Genomic DNA, 19,684 nt, shown 5'->3' on the forward strand with positions numbered 1-19,684 from the left:
CTATAGTACAGCAGCAATCTAAAACAGTCTTTTTCTACCCTATCTTTTCAGCCTTCATTCTATAAAAACAAGTCTGAAATGTTTTAGCGTAGTCCAGTGTAAAAGTGTCATCTGCAACTAGTTTAGTGGCATATCCTTCTTTTCTTCAAATATGGAAGCTCAACTTTTTTACTACTTACGTCTATCAACAAATTATTTATTCTACTACCCCCCCCCCCCCCCCCCCCCACATATATAATTTTCTCAGCTTGGTGTTTATTCCCTGCTTTTATCATTGCTCATTGATATGAACATTACTCATTTTAAGTTGTATTCATCAGCCAGTGTGTCAAAAACATGATAGGAGAACAGTAAGTGTTTGTATATTGCTATAACATGGCAGCCTGCGCTGTCTAGACTTCCTCTCACATTCATCCTCCTTTGCACAGTCTGAAATAACGGTTTGAGGAAGAACTGCAAACCCATGAATTGAATAACAAGGGCCATAGCCCTGTTTATCCTATATTCATATGGCAGACTTAAACCAGTCAAAATAATGGGAGAAGACTCCTCACTCTGATGCCTGGACTACACATCTACCACATTCCGGCCTGATACCACCTTCTGCTGGTTTCTCACATGCACACCTAATAGATACTCAGTGTAGCTTGATGAATATCCAATGAAACCAGTTTCTCCACAAATATCTCATATGAATTAACATGAAAGGTTGTGAACCTCAGCCGTGCCGCACTGTGTCCGTATACGTATACGCATAAGTGCATAAAGCTCTGCGTATAAGTATATGGATGCAGTGTGGCACGGCTGAGGTTCACAACCTTTCACATTAATTCATATAAGATATTTGTGGATATTCATCTAGCCACATTGAGTATCTATTAGGTGTGGAATACACATCTGCCATATCAGAGCAGGCAGATTTTGATTTTAAATTTAATTACTTACCTTTTCAAATCCAAATTCAAGATGGGTTATAATATAACATAATTTCACATTTGTAGCCCACCATACCTTTCAAGTATAATCACAAGAAGCTGGACATCATCAGGAAATACAAATAACAAATTAATCATAAAACTAAGTCGGTTGATATTGTGTATCTGGATTTTCAAAAGGCGTTTGACAAGGTACCTCATGAAAGGCTACAGAGGAAATTGGAGGGTCATGGGATAGGAGGAAATGTCCTATTGTGGATTAAAAACTGGTTGAAGGATAGGAAACAGAGAGTGGGGTTAAATGGGCAGTATTCACAATGGAAAAGGGTAGTTAGTGGGGTTCCTCAGGGGTCTGTGCTAGGACCGCTGCTTTTTCATATATTTATAAATGATTTAGAGATGGGAGTAACTAGCGAGGTAATTAAATTTGCTGATGACACAAAGTTATTCAAAGTCGTTAAATCACGACAGGATTGTGAAAAATTACAAGAGGACCTTACGAGACTGGGAGTCTGGGCGGCTAAATGGCAGATGATGTTTAATGTGAGCAAGTGCAAGGTGATGCATGTGGGAAAAAAGAACCCGAATTATAGCTACGTCATGCAAGGTTCCATGTTAGGAGTTACGGACCAAGAAAGGGATCTGGGTGTCGTCGTCGATAACACACTGAAACCTTCTGCTCAGTGTGCTGCTGCGGCTAAGAAAGCGAATAGAATGTTGGGTATTATTAGGAAAGGTATGGAAAACAGGTGTGAGGATGTTATAATGCCGTTGTATCGCTCCATGGTGCGACCGCACCTTGAGTATTGTGTTCAATTCTGGTCGCCGCATCTCAAGAAAGATATAGTAGAATTGGAAAAGGTGCAGCGAAGGGCGACTAAAATGATAGCGGGGATGGGACGACTTCCCTATGAAGAAAGACTAAGGAGGCTAGGGCTATACAGCTTGGAGAAGAGACGGCTGAGGGGAGACATGATAGAGGTATATAAAATAATGAGTGGAGTGGAACAGGTGGATGTGAAGCTTCTGTTCACGCTTTCCAAAAATACTAGGACTAGAGGGCATGCGATGAAACTACAGTGTAGTAAATTTAAAACAAATCGGAGAAAAGTTTTCTTCACCCAACGTGTAATTAAACTCTGGAATTCATTGCCGGAGAAAGTGGTGAAGGCGGTTAGCTTGGCAGAGTTTAAAAAGGGGTTACAGGGTTTCCTAAAGGACAAGTCCATAAATCGCTACTAAATGGACTTGGGAAAAATCCACAATTCCGAGAATAACATGTATAGAATGTTTGTACGTTTGGGAAGCTTGCCAGATGCCCTTGGCCTGGATTGGCCGCTGTCGTGGACAGGATGCTGGGCTCGATGGACCCTTGGTCTTTTCCCAGTATGGCATTACTTATGTACTTATGTACTTATCACTATTCTATGCTAATCCATTGTTATCTAAACATTTTATAAGCGAATTGAAGAGCAAAGAGATTTCCTTGCTAAAATTTTGCTGCCTGATATGCCAAACGTTTCTCAAGCAGTTTTAATCTCTTTATGCTCATAAATGTCAGAAAGAGAAAGAAATTGGGTTTCCTATAAGACTTAGATGAATTAATAAAATGGTCATACTAGTAATGAGGAGCTATTCCATTTAAAATCTTAAACAAAAAAACATGCCAGTTTGAATAAGATCCTTGCCTCTACTGGGAGCCAGTACAACAATGTAAAAATGAGAGACTTTGTTGTATCTTTTTAATGAAAAACTAAATCTTATAGCTGTGTTTTGAATGGACTAAGCATGTTCAATACAAATTTTGGAAGGCCTAAATAGATTGGTAAAACACATAAGACGTTTTTAAAAGACATGCATAAATCTCACATAGACAAAATAATTGCTCATCATGAAGAAGAGCAAGAAATGTTCAGACCTCTCTACTCTTTTTCTTGTGCATGCTCAGACCACTGAGACTTAAAGACCATGTTCTGTAATGCCAAATGAAACCCAGTGGGGAACCTAGTCAAAATGTTTCTTGAATGATAGCCCAAGTTGCTGAAATCCTCATGAAAGTATTGGGAATGAAGATAGATGAACAAATCATATACCAAAACAGGCTTGACTGTGTAACAGAAAAATGACCTTATATAATATAGTTTTAATGTTTGTTTGCGTTGTGAAAATATTCAGCCTCCTAATTTATGAATAGTATTAATACAAAGGAGAAAAATAGTTTCCAGGTTTTTGTGAAAGTAAAACTTTATTCACTTAGTACATTCATTAAGGTCAATACAGCTATTGCCAAAGAAATTATCAAGCTTCATATTTTGAGGCAGATAATGAGGCTTAGAGTCTGCTTTTGCAGACATGAGGCATTTTTCTCAGGGATTGCAGGTCCAATGAAAAGTTTTTAAAAAGACAGTAGTTTGTCTCGTTTCCATTTCAATATCTGATTATGTCTCGGCTACTCAAGACTCAGTGTAACAGCCATTTATTTTATGAAATTCAAAAGCTAAGAATCTGTTTGTTCTATTAATGCAAATTATTTACAAATGATTCTAAAGATATTTAGACTTAAGGAACTGCATCCCTAAAGGAAGTGTGTTTTGTAAAATATTAAGGCAGGCTTTGGTACATTTGTGCTCCCAGACAGATTGCATTCCTCAGTTCTGCCTGTTTAACATTTGACAGATTCTAATAAATGTTGGATATTCTGTGTTTACTCATTGAGAAACAGATTCATGATGTTGCCATTTTTGACTAAGTGGATTCAATGAAGCATATACTTTTCCATAGTTACAGTAAAATTAAAGATAAACTGAACTTGGAGTTAAAGATAATCTTATTGTTCAGCAAAAGGAAAGTGCCTTCTTAGCTAAGCAATAGGTTTTAGACTCAGTATGGGCCCTACAATATCTTATATTGAAAAGGATAACACATAATCTCTGAGCATCTGTTTTGTGTCACAGCAGCCACAGAGCAACAATATCAGTGTTTTCTTTCCCATTGTGGGAAGTGGGGGACATTCTGACATTGATGACTGCTCTGTTGCTGCAAACAATTAAAAAGGATCATTTTTAAAAAGTCTTTTTCTACATGTAAAGTCTGTTTTACACATGGAATATGGCTTTTATAAACTTGCATGGCTGCATATGCACATAAAAGTGTGCTCAGAAAGTTGTACTGTATTCCTACTTTTAGGCAATCGGTTTGTAAGCACTCGGTGAGGGTGTAGTTTAGTTAGAGCATGGGTGAAGATGTACTGTATGTGCGTAGAGTGCACACACAAATTTATGCATTGGTGTGCTGTTGGGGAGTAGTGTTATAACAGGATGCCCAAAAGCTCTCTTGCAAAGGTACACTTGCTGCAAGGCAGGTTTAAATCTAGGTTCATATTACTGATCCTATACACTCTTTACCGATGTTGTTTGTTTGAAAACTTTGGAGAATTTGGAAATTTTTCAGGCGTTACATTAAATTTAGCTAAGCCAGAGATTTTATCATCTCAACCTTTGCAGGGTCAAAGTTGGAGTCAGGATGTTGGCCTCAAATTAACTCAGGGTTCATTTAAATACCTGGGAATCCAATTATCTACTAACCCCGAAAGTTTATACAGTCTTAATGTTACTAAATTGCTTAATGATACCTGTCAGTGTTTTGAGAGGTGGTCTAATTTGCCTTTGACTTTATTGAGAAAATTTATTTCGTATAACTCTTCTTCCCAAATGACTCAGTATGTTAAAATTATTTATTTTATTTATTTATTACATTTGTATCCCACATTTTCCGACCTATTTGCAGGCTCAATGTGGCTTACAGAGTTTTGTTACGACATCATCATTCCAGGATATCAGATATAATTAGTAATGCACAGAGATTAAGTATGGGAAGAGAAAAAGGAGAGTGTTAGGCGGGTAAGTATAGAAGGTGACCTTTCGTTTTGCCGTGGTAGTTTAGTAAGGCTATAGGTTCTCTTTGTAGGCCTTGTTGAAGAGTTATGTCTTCAGAGATTTGCGAAATTTAGTTATTTCGTCAATAGTTTTCAGGGCTGTAGGTAATGCATTCCACAACTGCATGCTTATGTAAGAGAAGGTAGTGGCATTCATCAGTTTGTATTTTAGTCCTTTACAGCTTGGGAAGTGCAGATTGAGAAATTTGCGGGATGATCTTATAGCGTTTCTGGGAGGTAGGTCCACGAGATTTAGCATGTAGATTGGGGCATCTGCGTGAATGATTTTGTGTACAATCGTGCAGATCTTGAACGCAATGCGTTCCTTAAGTGGGAGCCAGTGAAGTTTCTCTCTTAGGGGTTTTGCACTTTCATATTTAGTTTCTCCAAATATGAGTCTTGTGGCAGTATTCTGGGCTGTTTGGAGTTTTTTGATAGTCTGTTCTTTGCAGCCAGCGTACAGTGCGTTGCAGTAATCCAGATGACTTATTACCATTGACTGTACCAGGGTGCAGAAGATGTATCCCGGGAAGAAAGGTTTTACTCTTTTGAGTTTCCACATAGAGTGGAACATCTTTTTCGTCGTGTTCTTCACGTGGTTATCGAGCGTGAGGTTTCGATCAATGGTAACTCCAAGAATTTTCAAGTTTTGTGAGACGGAAAGAGAGCAGTATGGTGTGGATATGATGGAGAAGTTGTTTGTGTTATGTTGTGAGGTGAGTACAAGACATTGTGTTTTTTCTGTGTTAAGTTTTAGCTGAAATGCAGCCGCCCATCTAAAACAAAAGAATGTTAAGAGACTGTGGGGCTCATTTCATTTTCAAAACAAAAGTCCAAAAAAATGTGGCAGAAGGGCATTTTTCTGTCAAAAATATCCAAGTTGCGATTTTAAGCACCCCAGTTTTAGATGTTTTGCTCCACTGTTTTGTCCAAATTTCAAGGGGATGTATTGGGGTTGTGTTTTGTCTGTCTTATCTAGATTGTAAGCTCTTTAAGCAGGGACTGTCTTTTTTGTGTATGGTGTACAGCGCTGCGTATGCCTTGTAGCGCTATAGAAATGATAAGTAGTAGTAGTAGTAGTTTTGGGTGGGACATGGGTGGCACCAAAAGATAAACCTTATTCTGCAATAATGGAACAAAATGAAAATGTCTAGGGCCAAAATTAAGACTTTTTGGCTAGACCTGTTTCAATCATGACTAAGTGACCAAAATGAGCCCTAAATGACCAAATTACCACTAGAGGGATTAAGGCATGACCCCCTTTACTCCCCCAGTGGTCACTGACCCCCTCCCAACCAGCTAAGATGTGACAATGACATTACATACCAGGCTTTATGACAGGTTCAGATCTGATGATCATTCCTATTAGAGCAGCAAGCAGGTCCCAGGAGTAGCCTAGTGGTCAGTGCAATGGACTATAGAGAAGGGGACCTAGACTCATATCCCACTCTAACTAGTACACCTGGGTGTAAGGGGTAATGGTGAGATGTATACCTGGGACCTTTTATATGAAGTCAACTGCAGTGCCCTCTTGGGTACCCCACTGCTCTACTGGGATATCTGTGTGGCCATTCTGCTAAGAATGCTGCCCCCCCCCCCCCCCCCAATACATCCCAATGGCTTGTTTTTGTGGTTCCCTTGAGCAATATTTTTAAATGGTCCTAAAAAATAGACTTACTGAGCACAAAAACATCTAGCCAATGGCCATTTTTGAAACAAAAAGTTGGACATATTTCTTGGTTGAAAATGGTCATGTTCGCTACTGAATGTTTGGGTGTTTTTCGCAAAACGCCCCAAATTGGATTTAGACACCATATCGAAAATGCACTTTATAGATTCTTGTGTAAATTTTGTTGGAGGGGGGATGCAAAATTGAAAGTTTCCGTTTTGTGTGTGGGGTGAGGGAGGTGGAAGAGAGGTGGTTAGGGCTTATCAGATATTAGGCAATACAATATGACTTCTGCAGACGCTTAGGGGACTGGGTAATGCCAAGGGATACATACATTCCTTTGGAAGTTGAGAAAGCAATGATATAGCCCTGGCATATAAACTATTTGTCACATGCCACAAAATCAGTATTGCCACAAACACTTTCAGGCAAATCTATTGGTTAACTCCATTTGACTAGTTTAGCAGGATTTGGCTAGAACTTGGAAGTTTGATTCAAGATATACATACTTGTTACCAGTTGGGGGCAATGCACATTTTCTTCCAGGTTCAGGTAACCCATCTTTGATTAGACTAATTGACTTGGGGAACAATGAGTCAGGTAATATATTACCTTTCATAAATGTGTTTAATAGTGAGACAGTAACTATTGTGGATCCATTTGCCTATCATCAATTGAAACATTATGTCCAATCCTTGAAAAAACAAGGGCTTAATAAAAGGGTGGGTTTGAAATGTATGGAGTTATTTACAGTGGAGTGTTTCTAAACTTCATGAAAGGTTAGAACACCCTACCAAAAGATTTTTCCATACTCTCTCAATTTTGGAGTGTGGATTTGGGAGTACCAGTGAAAAGTTTAAGCCTATCTTGTTTTTTGGCCATATGGTCCCCATATATTCAGACATTGTGGACCAGATTCTATATATCATGCCTAAAAATATGGTGCTGAAATGAAATTTGCCTAAGCACATTCTATACAGTATGTCTTAATATAGGCATACTTTATAGAATAAGCTTAAATTTCCACACAGTATGTAGAATACACCGAGCAGACATGACATCAGCTAACGCTAGGCGTGGCCATTTATACCAAGTAAAACTTGATGTAAATACCGGCGCTTAAGTTAGGTGCAGAGCAGATGCATTCTATAACCCTGTGCGTAGTTTTCTAGAATGCCCACTATTCACCCATTCCATGCTTATAGCCATGCCCCTTTTTGGCAGCGTGCATTAGCATTTATGTGTGCTGCTTTGCAGAATATGATTCGTGGGTAGTACTACTACTACTAATCATTTCTATAGTGCTACTAGATGTATGCAGCACTGTATACTGGACATGAAGAGACGGTCCTTGCTTGACAGAGCTTAAAATCTAATTAGGACAGACAAACTGGACAAATAAGGGATTTTTTAATTTTATTTTTGTTACATTTGTACCCCGCACTTTCCCACTCATGGCAGGCTCAATGCGGCAGGCAATGGAGGGTTAAGTGAGTTGCCCAGAGTCACAAGGAGCTGCCAGTGCTGGGAATCGAACTCACTTCCTCAGTTCCCCAGGACCAAAGTCCACCACCCTAACCACTAGGCCACTAAGGAGGAATGATAAAACATGGGTACTGAACAGATAAGGGTTAGGAGTTAAAAGCAGCATCAAAAAGATGGGCTCTTAGCTTAGATTTGAAGACAGCCAGAGATGAAGCTTGACGTACTGGCTCAGGACGTCTATTCCAGACATATGGTGCAGCAAGATAAAAGGAATGGAGTGGAGAGAAGGGTACAGACTAGAGAGATTTACCCAGTGAATGGAGTTCCCGGGTAGGAGTGTAGGGAGATATAAGAGTGCAGAAGTACTGAAGAGCTGCAGAATGGAGTGGTAAGAGTATGGATAAGGGTTGTGGTAGTGTGCTTAGAATGGAATGGGCATATTTTGGTGATATTATAGAGAAAGAAACAACAGGTTTTAGCAGTCTGTTGACTATGTGCAGAGAAGGAAAGAGAGGAGTCGAAGATGACCCCAAGGTTACGAGCTAATGAGACAGGAAGGATGAGAGTGTTATCCACAGAGATAGAGAATGTGGGAAGAGGAGAAGTTAGTTTAGGGGGGAAGATAACCTCAGTCTTGATCATGTTTAGTTTCAGATGGCAGTGAGATATCCAGGTGGGTATCGGTTAGGTTCCACTGGGGATGAGTGGGGATGGGTAACTCTCTAAATGGAGTTTTGAATGTAACTATTGAAATTATTAGTATAATTTATTGTGATGTAATTTTTATTTCCTAGTTCATTAACATACTGATTTGTTAAATATCTTTTAAAAAAATTATTGAACTGCTTTGGTACTTGTTTTTCTTATTGTATTATTTTATTGTTCAATAAAAAAAATTGTTTAAAGCTAGGAATCAACACATATATGTGCATGCATAAGTGCCAAACCCCAGCCATTTTCTACTTCCAGGAATACCTATATTACATTCAAAAAAGTAGGTCAGTAGGGTCAGTTTTTATTTGTGATATGACAGGGCAGCTTTATAAGTGCCACATGAGCTGTTCAATGCAGACATGCTGAAGAAGGGGCACGACAAAAGTCCTTACACCTTCATGCATTCCAAGGGTGTGAAATATAGACCTGCAATTTTTAAAATTTATACTAATGTTCAATAACTGTGGTCTTTAGGGGATAAATGTTGCCTGATATTTTTGTCATTCTACTAGCTGTAGTTAATATGATATCAGAAATGTGATTTTCAAATAGGTGTTCTTGGAGGATTTATTTGAGTGGAGCTAGAGTGGAATTGCATTTTATGTACATGTTTTATAAACAGAGGCCACACAGATCTGCACAGAGCAGATGCAAAAAGAGAGCAGGTCAAAATCCAATATATAAAATGATGCCTTTATTTAAAAATACACATATATACCTAGAGCTTTGTTCCTTCACTCCCAGTCTTTTCAAGATATCCCTAAGAATATGTATAATTATTCCTAACAAACCAAAAATTGGATTGCATAACAAAACTATGGTCTTAATGACATGGAAGAACACCAGAAGTGACTCTACCACCAAATCTTTAATATTGGATGATTTGCAGTGCATATGAGGAAGTAGACATTTACATTGCACCATAAGATAAGTTTTGGATTTGTCATCATCATGTTTTGAAAACATTACGTACATAAGTACATAACATAACAATTGCCATACTGGGAAAGACCAAAGGTCCATCAAGCCCAGCATCCTGTTTCCAACAGTGGCCAATCCAGGTCACAAATACCTGACAAGATCCCATTGAAAGTTTGAAACAGCTGTAAATATTTATTTAGTTATTTATGAGGATTTATTTACCACCTTTTTGAAGGAATACACTGAAGGCTGTGTACAGTAAGAATAAATCAATCATGAACAATAGACAATTACAGCAGTAAAAATATTCAAATAACAGTACAAAGTATTGCATAGTATACTACTTACAGTGTCAACACAATACATAATAGAATATTTAATTGACAGTGTAGGGTATAAGGAAAGATGGAATATATAGATAAGTAAGAGAGTAAGAGGAGTTAGAAAATTAGGTGACTAAAGAAAGTTGCACATGTGGTCAGAAAAATGGTTAACATAGGTAAAGAGAGTAAGAGGAGTTAGAGAATAAGGTGACTAATTTAAAGAAAGGTGCACTTGAGGTCAGAGAGATGGTTAAATATTATCACAGCTAGGGTAGGAGTGAATAAACATGTTCTCCTTTAGTATGTGCAGCCCGTATCACTCTTTGTGTGTGTGTGAGTAAGACTAACAAGTTAGTTACTTCAGGGCCATGTCCTTTAAGGGGCTTGAAGATCAGACATAGCGATTTAAATTTAGCCCTTTATTGTACTAGTAGCCAGTGAAGATTTTGCAAAATGATGTGATGTGGTCACGTCACTTGCAACCTTCTATTAGTCTTGCTGCAGCATTCTGAATGAATTTAAGCTGGTACAGGCGCTTTGTAGTCAGACCGTTGTAGAGTGCAATTACAGTAATCCAGTCTTGATGTTATCGTGGCATGCACAACTGGGATAAGATTTACCTTCTCATTGTAAGGAGAGAGGCAGCATAGCTGTCACAAATAGTAGAAGCAGCACTTGAAGGTTTCGTGGATTTGGGGAATCAGAGTAAGTGTTGAATCTAACTGCATTCCAAGGTTCCTGACTTGTGATTTGAGGGGGAGTTCGTACATATCTAAAGAGATTTTAATGTCAGGTATGTATCCACTTGTGTTAGGGACCCAGAGAAGCTTGGTTTTACATGGGGTCAGGCAAAGTTTGTTGTGTTTAGCCTATTCTTGAATTGATGTTAGACAGGTGATCAGTTTATTCAGGGCTTTAGGTAAGTCAAGTTCAATTGGTATGAGTAGCTGCACATCATCTGCGTAGATGTAGAACTGAGTGTCCATTGACCGAATCAGCTCAGCTAGTGGCTTGAGGTAGATATTGAATAGAATAGGTAACAGTATCTATCCTTGTGGTACCCCAGTGCAAATGGTGGTGGTGAGTTGCTGCCAAACATCATGGATTGTTGCCTGTCTAATAGATAGAATCTGAACCAAGCAAGTACTGTTCCATTGATACCTGTTTCTGTCAATCGTGCTAGCATGCTATCATGTTCCACAGTATCAAACGCGGTTGAGAAATCTAGCAGTACTAACACCGAGGCAAATCCGCTGTTTCAGTTTCTGTGAAGATCATCTAGTAGGGATATGAGGACCGTTTCTGTTGCATAACCAGGTCTGAATCCAGATTGACATCGATCTAGCCAGTTTCTCTCTTCTAGCCAGTCACTGAGTTGAACACAGACTGTTTGTTCTATAAGTTTCCCTAGAAATGGAATGTTGGATACTGGCCAGTAACTTTCAAGTTTGTCCTGGTCAAGGTTGTTTTTCTTTAGCAAAGGGTGAACCACTGCCCTTTTTAATGCTGTTGGTAGTTGCCCATTAGAAAGTAAGGTGTTCACAAATTTTTGTGGTGCCTTCTATGAGGCCCATACTTGCCTACTGCACTTTGATGGGCAGGGGGTCGAGGGAGCAGGTAGTTGGTTGAAGGTGTCTTATGATTTTGTGAAGGGTGTCCTCTGTCATTGGGTTAAAAGTGTCCCATCTGTCTCTGTCAGGAAGAGGCGAGTTTGTGCACTCCTGGTTAACTGATTGGAGACTGGGTGGGATTGCCTGTAAATACTGGTGGAGACCTTTAATTTTGTTGGCGAAGTATGGAGCAAAATCATTGCAGTTCAGTTTAGACCGGGCAGGCTGGTTCTGTTATGGGGGTTGCAGTAGGCTGTTTACTATACTGAACAACTGCTTGGTTGAATTGGCAGCCTGTGCAATGCATTGAGAGAAATATTGTTTTTTGGTTGCTGTTAAGGCTTGATGGTACTTTGTCATATGCTTCCTACAGTTTAGCCTGTCTTAGTGAGATTTACGCTATCTCCTTTCCCATTTCTGTCCTTTGCATTTAAGGATCCGAAGTTCTGGAGAAAACCAAGGTGAGCGTTTGTTAGTGCGGCACAAGACCTTTTTTAGTGGTGCTGTTTTCTCTAAGGCCTTGACTAAGTGTGTATTCCAAATGTCAACTTGTTCTAGCACTGTAGTTGTCTTTCCACATGTGGATAGTCCAGGGCCTCTAGGAAATTCTTGACGATCAGCTTTTCTTTGTCTCTGATCTCCTTCCAAACTCTGGGAGGTGCCATTTGTTTCAGGTGGTCACTTAGGGAAAATGTAATTAGAAAATGGTCTGATAGGTGTGTTATTTCAATACTGTTATTCCAGAATTCTGGGATGTCAACCTCTTTGTAGAATACCAGGTCTAGAATGTGACCCTTTTCGTCGGTTGGAGAATTGATCACCTGTTTGAATCCTAGCTGTCATTGTGTCCAGAAAGGCAGCTGTGGTGGTATGTGTAGATTGAAATCTCCCATGATCACCATCTTTGGGTAATTCAGGGTCACTTGAGTAATCAAGTCTAGGCGTTCTTGCACAGATAATGTATTGTTATGATGTGCTTAGTATACCGTGAGCAGCCAGATTGGTTTCTCCTCTTCAACCTGGATTAAAAGAGATTCTGATTCATTTAGTTGGGGATGGATATTCTGCACAGGTTGATTGTATCTGGAATCAAGACTACTACCCTTCCACCCTGTCTACCTGGTTTTGATTGATGTTGGATGTTCATACCTGTTGGGCATATTTCAGCCAGTGGTAAACTCCCACTTTCATCTTGCCAGGTTTCACTTATTCCTAGGATGTCAAGATGCTGTTCATGTATGACATCATGGATCACTGAGGATGTCTTTGCTGCTGATCTGGCATTCACCAGTCTTCTAGTTCCCAAGGGTGGTCTGGGAGTGCTGAGGGTAGCTTTGGTGTGGCAATGAGGTTATGTAGGTGTTTGACCTCTTGCACTTTTGCCTTCTCTTTGGTTGGTGGAAATTATAGTTTCCTTTCTCACACGCCACTGGGATCCCCGAGGTCTCTTGGTCTGCTGGACCAAGGCACATTCTTTGTGTCAGAAGCTAGTTAGGCAAAATTTCACTGGGTGGCACTGCATCCACCCTGTGGATCAGCAATCTTACTAGTTGGCAATGCAAGGTAAGGGCTTTAAATAATCTAAGAGAACAGAACTTTTTTTTTTTTTAAGTTGTAAATTCAGGCCAGCTCTGGGAGATCAAAGGCTTCCAGCAATAGAGAAGCAAATTAATGTGCTTAGCACTTCTATTTGAATTTCTTTGGAAAGTTAATGCAGAGGAGGTTGATAATTAACTTTAGTTTTAAGGAATCTAACAATTTTTTGAAATAGTTATGTAGTTAAAATAAAACTTTAACTCATGTATTGTAGGTATGCACTTTATAGTTTCTTGTTCTGATTTCCTTGGATGGTCCAGTTGATGCAGGTTGCTATAGGCTTTATCTTTGTTGTCCAGGAGGAGGGTTAGATGTAAATATAGATTCAGCTCCAATCACAGGGCATGAGGAGAGTTATTTGTAATATGAAGGGAAAATAAAAGTTTCCTTTCTCCAGCCAAAATAATTGAAAGAAGTTCAATGTAAAATTGAGGACTGGTGCCTCAACACAGACTGAGCAGAAGTCAGTAAAAGACAGTTTATTCTACTTAGACTTCATGTGTGTAATGATGGGATGGTAGGTGGCTCTCTGTTGAGGGTACCTGGGTCTGAGCACATATCACACATTTAACAAATGAGTTTTTGGATTGGGTAAAAACAGATGTATTTACCAAATTTGGTTTGTTAGGAATAATTATTCATAATTATAAAGATTGGGATTTATAAAGTTTTTCCCCAATTTTTGTATTTTTAATGAATATGTATGAGAGACATTAGCATTTCTGCTGTCTCTATAGTATGCAGATCCCTCCCATGCATATTCATTAGGGATATCCTGAAAAGCTAACCTATTGGTGGCCTTTATGGATTGTGAGGTATTTAATAGAATTCAAACAAAATAAAACATGGAAAAGAAAATAAGATGATACCTTTTTTATTGGACATAACCTAATGCATTTCTTGATTAGCTTTCGAAGCTTGCCCTTCTTCGTCAGATCAGAAATAAGCAAATGTGGTAGATGACAGTATATATAAGTAAAACATCCAAGCATTTCATTGACAGTCTAACAGGGTGGGGGTGGGAAGGAGGTATGCATGGGAACATCAAAGCATTTCAGAGATAGTCTAGCAGGATGGGGGTGGATAGGTGAGAGGAGGGTGATAAACTTAGCAATACAACTTTATTGTTTATAATGGGCTAGAAAACCCAGATCTTCGTTAAGTCCTGTCTGTTGGGTGTCAAAATATTCAATCATTCTGATTTCAAAGGTCTTACGTTCCTGTATTGTTTTAAAGTTAACTTTCAGGATTCTTACTATGAAGTCACTGGTACAGTGATCTGGTTTTGTAAAATGCTGACCCACAGGGGTGGGAACCAGGCTGGCACCAGCATTCTTCATGTGATGTCTATGTAGATTAAATCTTGTCTTTAGCATCTGGCCTGTTTCTCCAATATAGCATCCTTCGTTACATTTTTTACACTGAATGATATATACCACATTGGAAGATGAGCATGTGAAGTATTCCTTTATGTTGAATATTTTTCCTTTGTGAATGACTGTGGGGTCCTGTGAGATGTTTTGGCATAGCTTGCAGCTGGATATATTGCAAGGATGTGTGCCTTTCTCTTCTTTTTCAGTCTGTGTTGGAAGTTTACTTCTGATTAGCTTGTGTTTCAAGTTGGGTGGCTGTCGGAAGGCCAGCATTGGTGGGGCTGGGAATATCTCTTTCAGTAATTCATCATCTTGGAGTAGAGGCTGAAGATCTTTTATGATTTTTCTTAATTTTTCCAGCTCTGTATGTCACTATAAGGGGGATTCTATCTTTCACTTTTTTTTCTTATTTCCAATCTGACGAAGAAGGGCAACCTTCGAAAGCTAATCAAGAAATGTATTAAGTTATGTCCAATAAAAAAGGTATCATCTTATTTTCTTTTCCATATTTTCTTTTGTTTGATTTCTATTGAATACCTTTAAAAGTGGACTAACACGGCTACCACACCTGTCTACTCAAGATGGATTGTGAGTGAAGGCCACTGACCTAGAATATACACACACATTTGCTCCTTAAGAGCAGGAGTCAATTTTATTTTATTTTTTTATAACTGGCATTGGTTTGTAAGTTATATTAATAAAATAGGTATCTTTTTGGACATAGGAGCTTCCTGTTATGAAATTATTCCCCACTATATTGTTATTGTGTTGTTTCATGTACGTTTACCTGCAACTACTTTATGCTTGTTTTATAGTCAGAAAAAGAATCCAAAACACAGTTTAAAAATTTCTTGTCTCTCTTTGACTTTTCTACAGCTGATGTCAATTTAGATCTGTCAAGACCTTTGAAAGCAAACCTGAGCTTTGTCAAATTGGATCAGATAAGTTGTTTTCTGAAGAAGATCCTGACCCCAATTGAGTCTGAAATCAGTGTGGAGACTTCGCCCTCATCCAATACAGTTTCAAACAATGATGAAATACCAGCATCAAATTGTAGCAATAGAAGAGAATCTGGCTCAACTCTGCGTGGTGAAGGAGTTCAGAAAGATTCTGCCCAAGACAACATGTGGTTAGCAATTTCTTACTTTCAGAAGATTTCCATCCACACTGCTCAGATGGTTGTATCCATGGAAACTATACCACACCCTGACAAACCATGTCTTTTGGTATCATTAGCTAACCTACAAGGAAGCCTCATTGTTCAGGCTGGACATAAAACTCCAGGTATGTTGCCAAAACAATTTCTTAATATTAAAATATAGTGTGCCTAAACAGCTGTGCTCAGAAAGTTGTGATCATTTGGCTAACCTATCAAGGGGTTCCATTTTCTAAGTACAGTAGTATAGAAAATCTTAGAACTGTTTTTAATGAACTTGATTCAGTTGTCACACATCCCATAACACATACTATGTACATCCCAATTTGGAACAATTCAAAATTAACAATTGTTGCATAAATTGGAATACTTGGAAAAAAGCTGGTATATGGACTCTCAATGATGTTATAAAAGATCATTCTTGGCTACCTTTTGCCCAAATAAGTATAAAATATGGTCTTAAAAGTTCTCAATACTACAAATGGGTTCAACTCAAACACTGTGTAACTAACTCCGTAGATATAAAAAAAATTAACTACTGATTACCCTTCTTGTTGGCAACTTTGCAAGTCTTTTATGACTTCCAAAAAAGTCGCATCTAAATGGTACAAAATACTACAGTTAGCTAAATTCAAAGAACCTACTAATACCATGCAATCATGGGAATGCGATCTAAATGCCCAACTAGATGAAAAAACTTGGGAAAAATTTTGGTTTAAAATTACTCATACCACCAAATCAGCGTCCATTTCACAATCTATGTTCTACTTAGCACACAGAGCCCTATGGAGTCCTGCTAAACTCGCCAAATTGAACACAATAAAACCAAAAAACAGTGCGAATAAATGCTGGACCTGTGAAAAAGATGTTGGAAATCTTAAACATATCATCTATTCTTGCCCATATATTCAAGAATATTGGAATTCTGTATGGGACACAATGAGGCATATTTTCAAAGCACTTAGCCTTCCAAAGTTCCATAGAAACCTATGGAACTTTGGAAGGCTAAGTGCTTTGAAAATATGCCTCAATATCTTCCACCTTGAATATTCAAGATGTTTTATCATATAATATAGTTATATGTGGATCACTAATGTTACAATCATCAGTAGACAAATATCAAGCACAATTACTGGATTTAATGTTACATCAAGCCCTTAGAACACTTTTCTTTTGTTGGAAAGATCTTGACAAAGTAACTTATTTATCATGGTGGAATTCTGTGTGTATTTTAGCTAAATATGAATATGCTGCGGCTGAACAACATAACTCACTTGTTAAGTACAACAAAATATGGTCTCCTTTACTAAACTCACTACGTAATAACCTTTGTCAGAATTGAAATTATGTATTACTCCTGTGACTTATGATTATGATCTTTTATCGAAATAATCCCGAACTTGCCCTAACTTGAACATGTATGCTGATGCTTGTTACTGTTAACTTGTTAAGCTGGCTAATTGCTTTATTTTGGCCATTTGTTATCATTTATAAAACACAACAAAAATATTGGAACTAAGTACAGTAGTATAGAGTTTGAATGAAACATTAGGTTAGTCCTTTATTCCCCAGACTTTTTATTGCCAAGAGCTTAACAGTACAACCAATCCAGTAACCAAAGAAGTATGCAAACATTGTACATGCCTTCCAAATTACAATAAAGGCTATCATCGTTTAAAGTCAAAGATGCTATAGTCATGTAAAATCTATTATTAAGGGGGTCTTTTACTTAGACGCACTGGCGTTTTTAGTGCGCGTTAGAAATAGACGCACGCTAAAGATGCCCGTAGGAATACATTGGCGTCTTTAGCGTTTAGCGAGCGCCTATTTTTAGCATGGTCTAAAAATGCCAGCGCACCTTAGTAAAACACCCCCTCAGTCTCATAATCCATTCCACATATTATTATATCTCATTTCCCCAATACAGTACTCAAATTCCCCACATACCCTTGGTGCTTAAAAATATCTAATCCCCCCAAACCTCCCTAACCCCCCTTCCTCACTCTCCTATCTGGGAATAGGAGCCAACCTAAAAGCAGAAACCTGACTAAATATGAAATACCCAGCCCCATGGGGGTCAGGATATCACTACCAATAAGAAAGGTGCTCATTTTCAAAATAAAAAAAACATCATAAGGTGGTAGATGGATATTTTTCTCTCAAAAACGTCCAAGTTTCGATTTTTGACATTGCAATTTTAGACATTTTTCTCCACAGTTCATCCTGATTTCAAGGGGGTGTGTTGGGTGAATGTTTAGGGTGGGACATGGGCGGCACCAAAAGACAGACATTTTTCTGCAATAATGAAACAAAAAAAACCATCTATGGCCAAATTTAAGATGTTTTTAGCTAGACCTGTTTCAGTCACAAATAAGTGACCAAAAGGTACACCAAATGACCACTGAAAGGATTAAGGCATAAACCCCTTACTCCTCCAGTGGTCACTGACCCCCTCCCAGCAGCAGGCAGGTCCCAGGTCTAGCCTTGTGTTCGGTGCAATGGATTGTAGAGAAGGGGACCCAGGCCCCAATCTCTAACTGGTACACTTGTGTTGGAATGTGTGAGCTCTCTAAAAATCACTAAATACCTACTCTGCCTACATATACCGCCTTGAGTGAATTCCTTAAAAAAGGCAGTAAATAAATCCTAATAAATAAATAAACATAGGTGATACCTGAAAGCTGGAGGGCTACGAGAATGGTATGGGATTTGCGTTACAAGACGTATGAGGAGAGACTTGCTGAACTAAACATGTATACTCTGGAGGAAAGGAGAAACAGGGGTGATATGATACAGACGTTCAAATATTTGAAAGGTATTAATCCGCAAACAAACCTTTTCCGGAGATGCGAAGGCGGTAGAATGAGAGGACATGAAATGAGATTGAAGGGGGGCAGACTCAAGAAAAATGTCAGGAAGTATTTTTTCACGGAGAGAGTAGTGGATGCTTGGAATGCCTTCCCGCGGGATGTGGTGGAAATGAAAACGGTAACGGAATTCAAACAAGCGTGGGATAAGCATAAAGGAATCCTGTGCAGAAGGAATGGATCCTCAGGAGCTTAGTCGAGATCGGGAGGCGGGGCTGGTGGTTGGGAAGCGGGGCTAGTGCTGGGCAGACATATACGGTCTGTGCCAGAGCCGGTGGTGGGAGGCAGGGATAGTGCTGGGCAGACTTATACGGTCTGTGCCAGAGCCGGTGGTGGGAGGCAGGGATAGTGCTGGGCAGACTTATATGGTCTGTGCCAGAGCCGGTGGTGGGAGGCAGGGATAGTGCGGGGCAGACTTATACGGTCTGTGCCCTGAAGAACACAGGTACAAATCAAAGTAGGGTATACACAAAAAGTAGCACATATGAGTTGTCTTGTTGGGCAGACTGGATGGACCATACAGGTCTTTTTCTGCCATCATCTACTATGTTACTATTGTAGTGTACAGTGAGGTACAGTAGGTTTTTCTCTGTTCCTGGAGGGCTTACCATACACTAAAAGGGGGTTATGGTGAGGTGTACCTGGGACCTAATATGTGAGTCCACTGCAGTGGCCCGTAGACTTCCCCACTGCTCTGCTGGGATGTCTGTGTGGCCAGTCTATTAAGAATGATGGCCCCCATACATCCCAGTGGCTGTTTTTTGGGTGTGGTTTTTTTTTCCAAAATGGTCCCAAAAGAAAAGCAAACTGAGCACAAAATGTTTAGAAAAAGGAGATTTTTGAACCAAAAAGACATTTTTCAGGTTTGAAAATGGCTGTGTTCGCCACTCGATTTTTTAATGTTTTTAGCAAAACATCCTAAATCGGACTTAGACATTTTATCTAAAATGCTCCTCAAAATGAAATATAGTAAAATAACAGCTACCATCCTATACAATAGGAGCCCATTTTTGCTGATAACTATCAATTCTATATCATGCTTCAGATATAGCCTTCTCATATGTTCACTGTCTTTGCACTACTACCGTCCACATACCAGTG

The 19,684-nt window shown here is 39.0% G+C and overlaps 1 protein-coding gene across 1 annotated transcript in view; it reads left to right on the forward strand.

Annotated features, from left to right (window-relative positions):
• VPS13B (vacuolar protein sorting 13 homolog B) overlaps positions 1–19,684 on the forward strand; it is a 1,674,799-nt gene that overhangs the window by 1,124,713 nt on the left and 530,402 nt on the right. Inside the window, 1 exon segment of the mRNA XM_030217225.1 lies at positions 15,437–15,844. Within this exon segment, the coding sequence (XP_030073085.1) occupies positions 15,437–15,844 (408 nt within the window).

This window comes from Microcaecilia unicolor, chromosome 1 (assembly GCF_901765095.1).
Source record: "Microcaecilia unicolor chromosome 1, aMicUni1.1, whole genome shotgun sequence".
In the NCBI taxonomy this organism is placed as follows: Eukaryota; Metazoa; Chordata; class Amphibia; order Gymnophiona; family Siphonopidae; genus Microcaecilia; species Microcaecilia unicolor.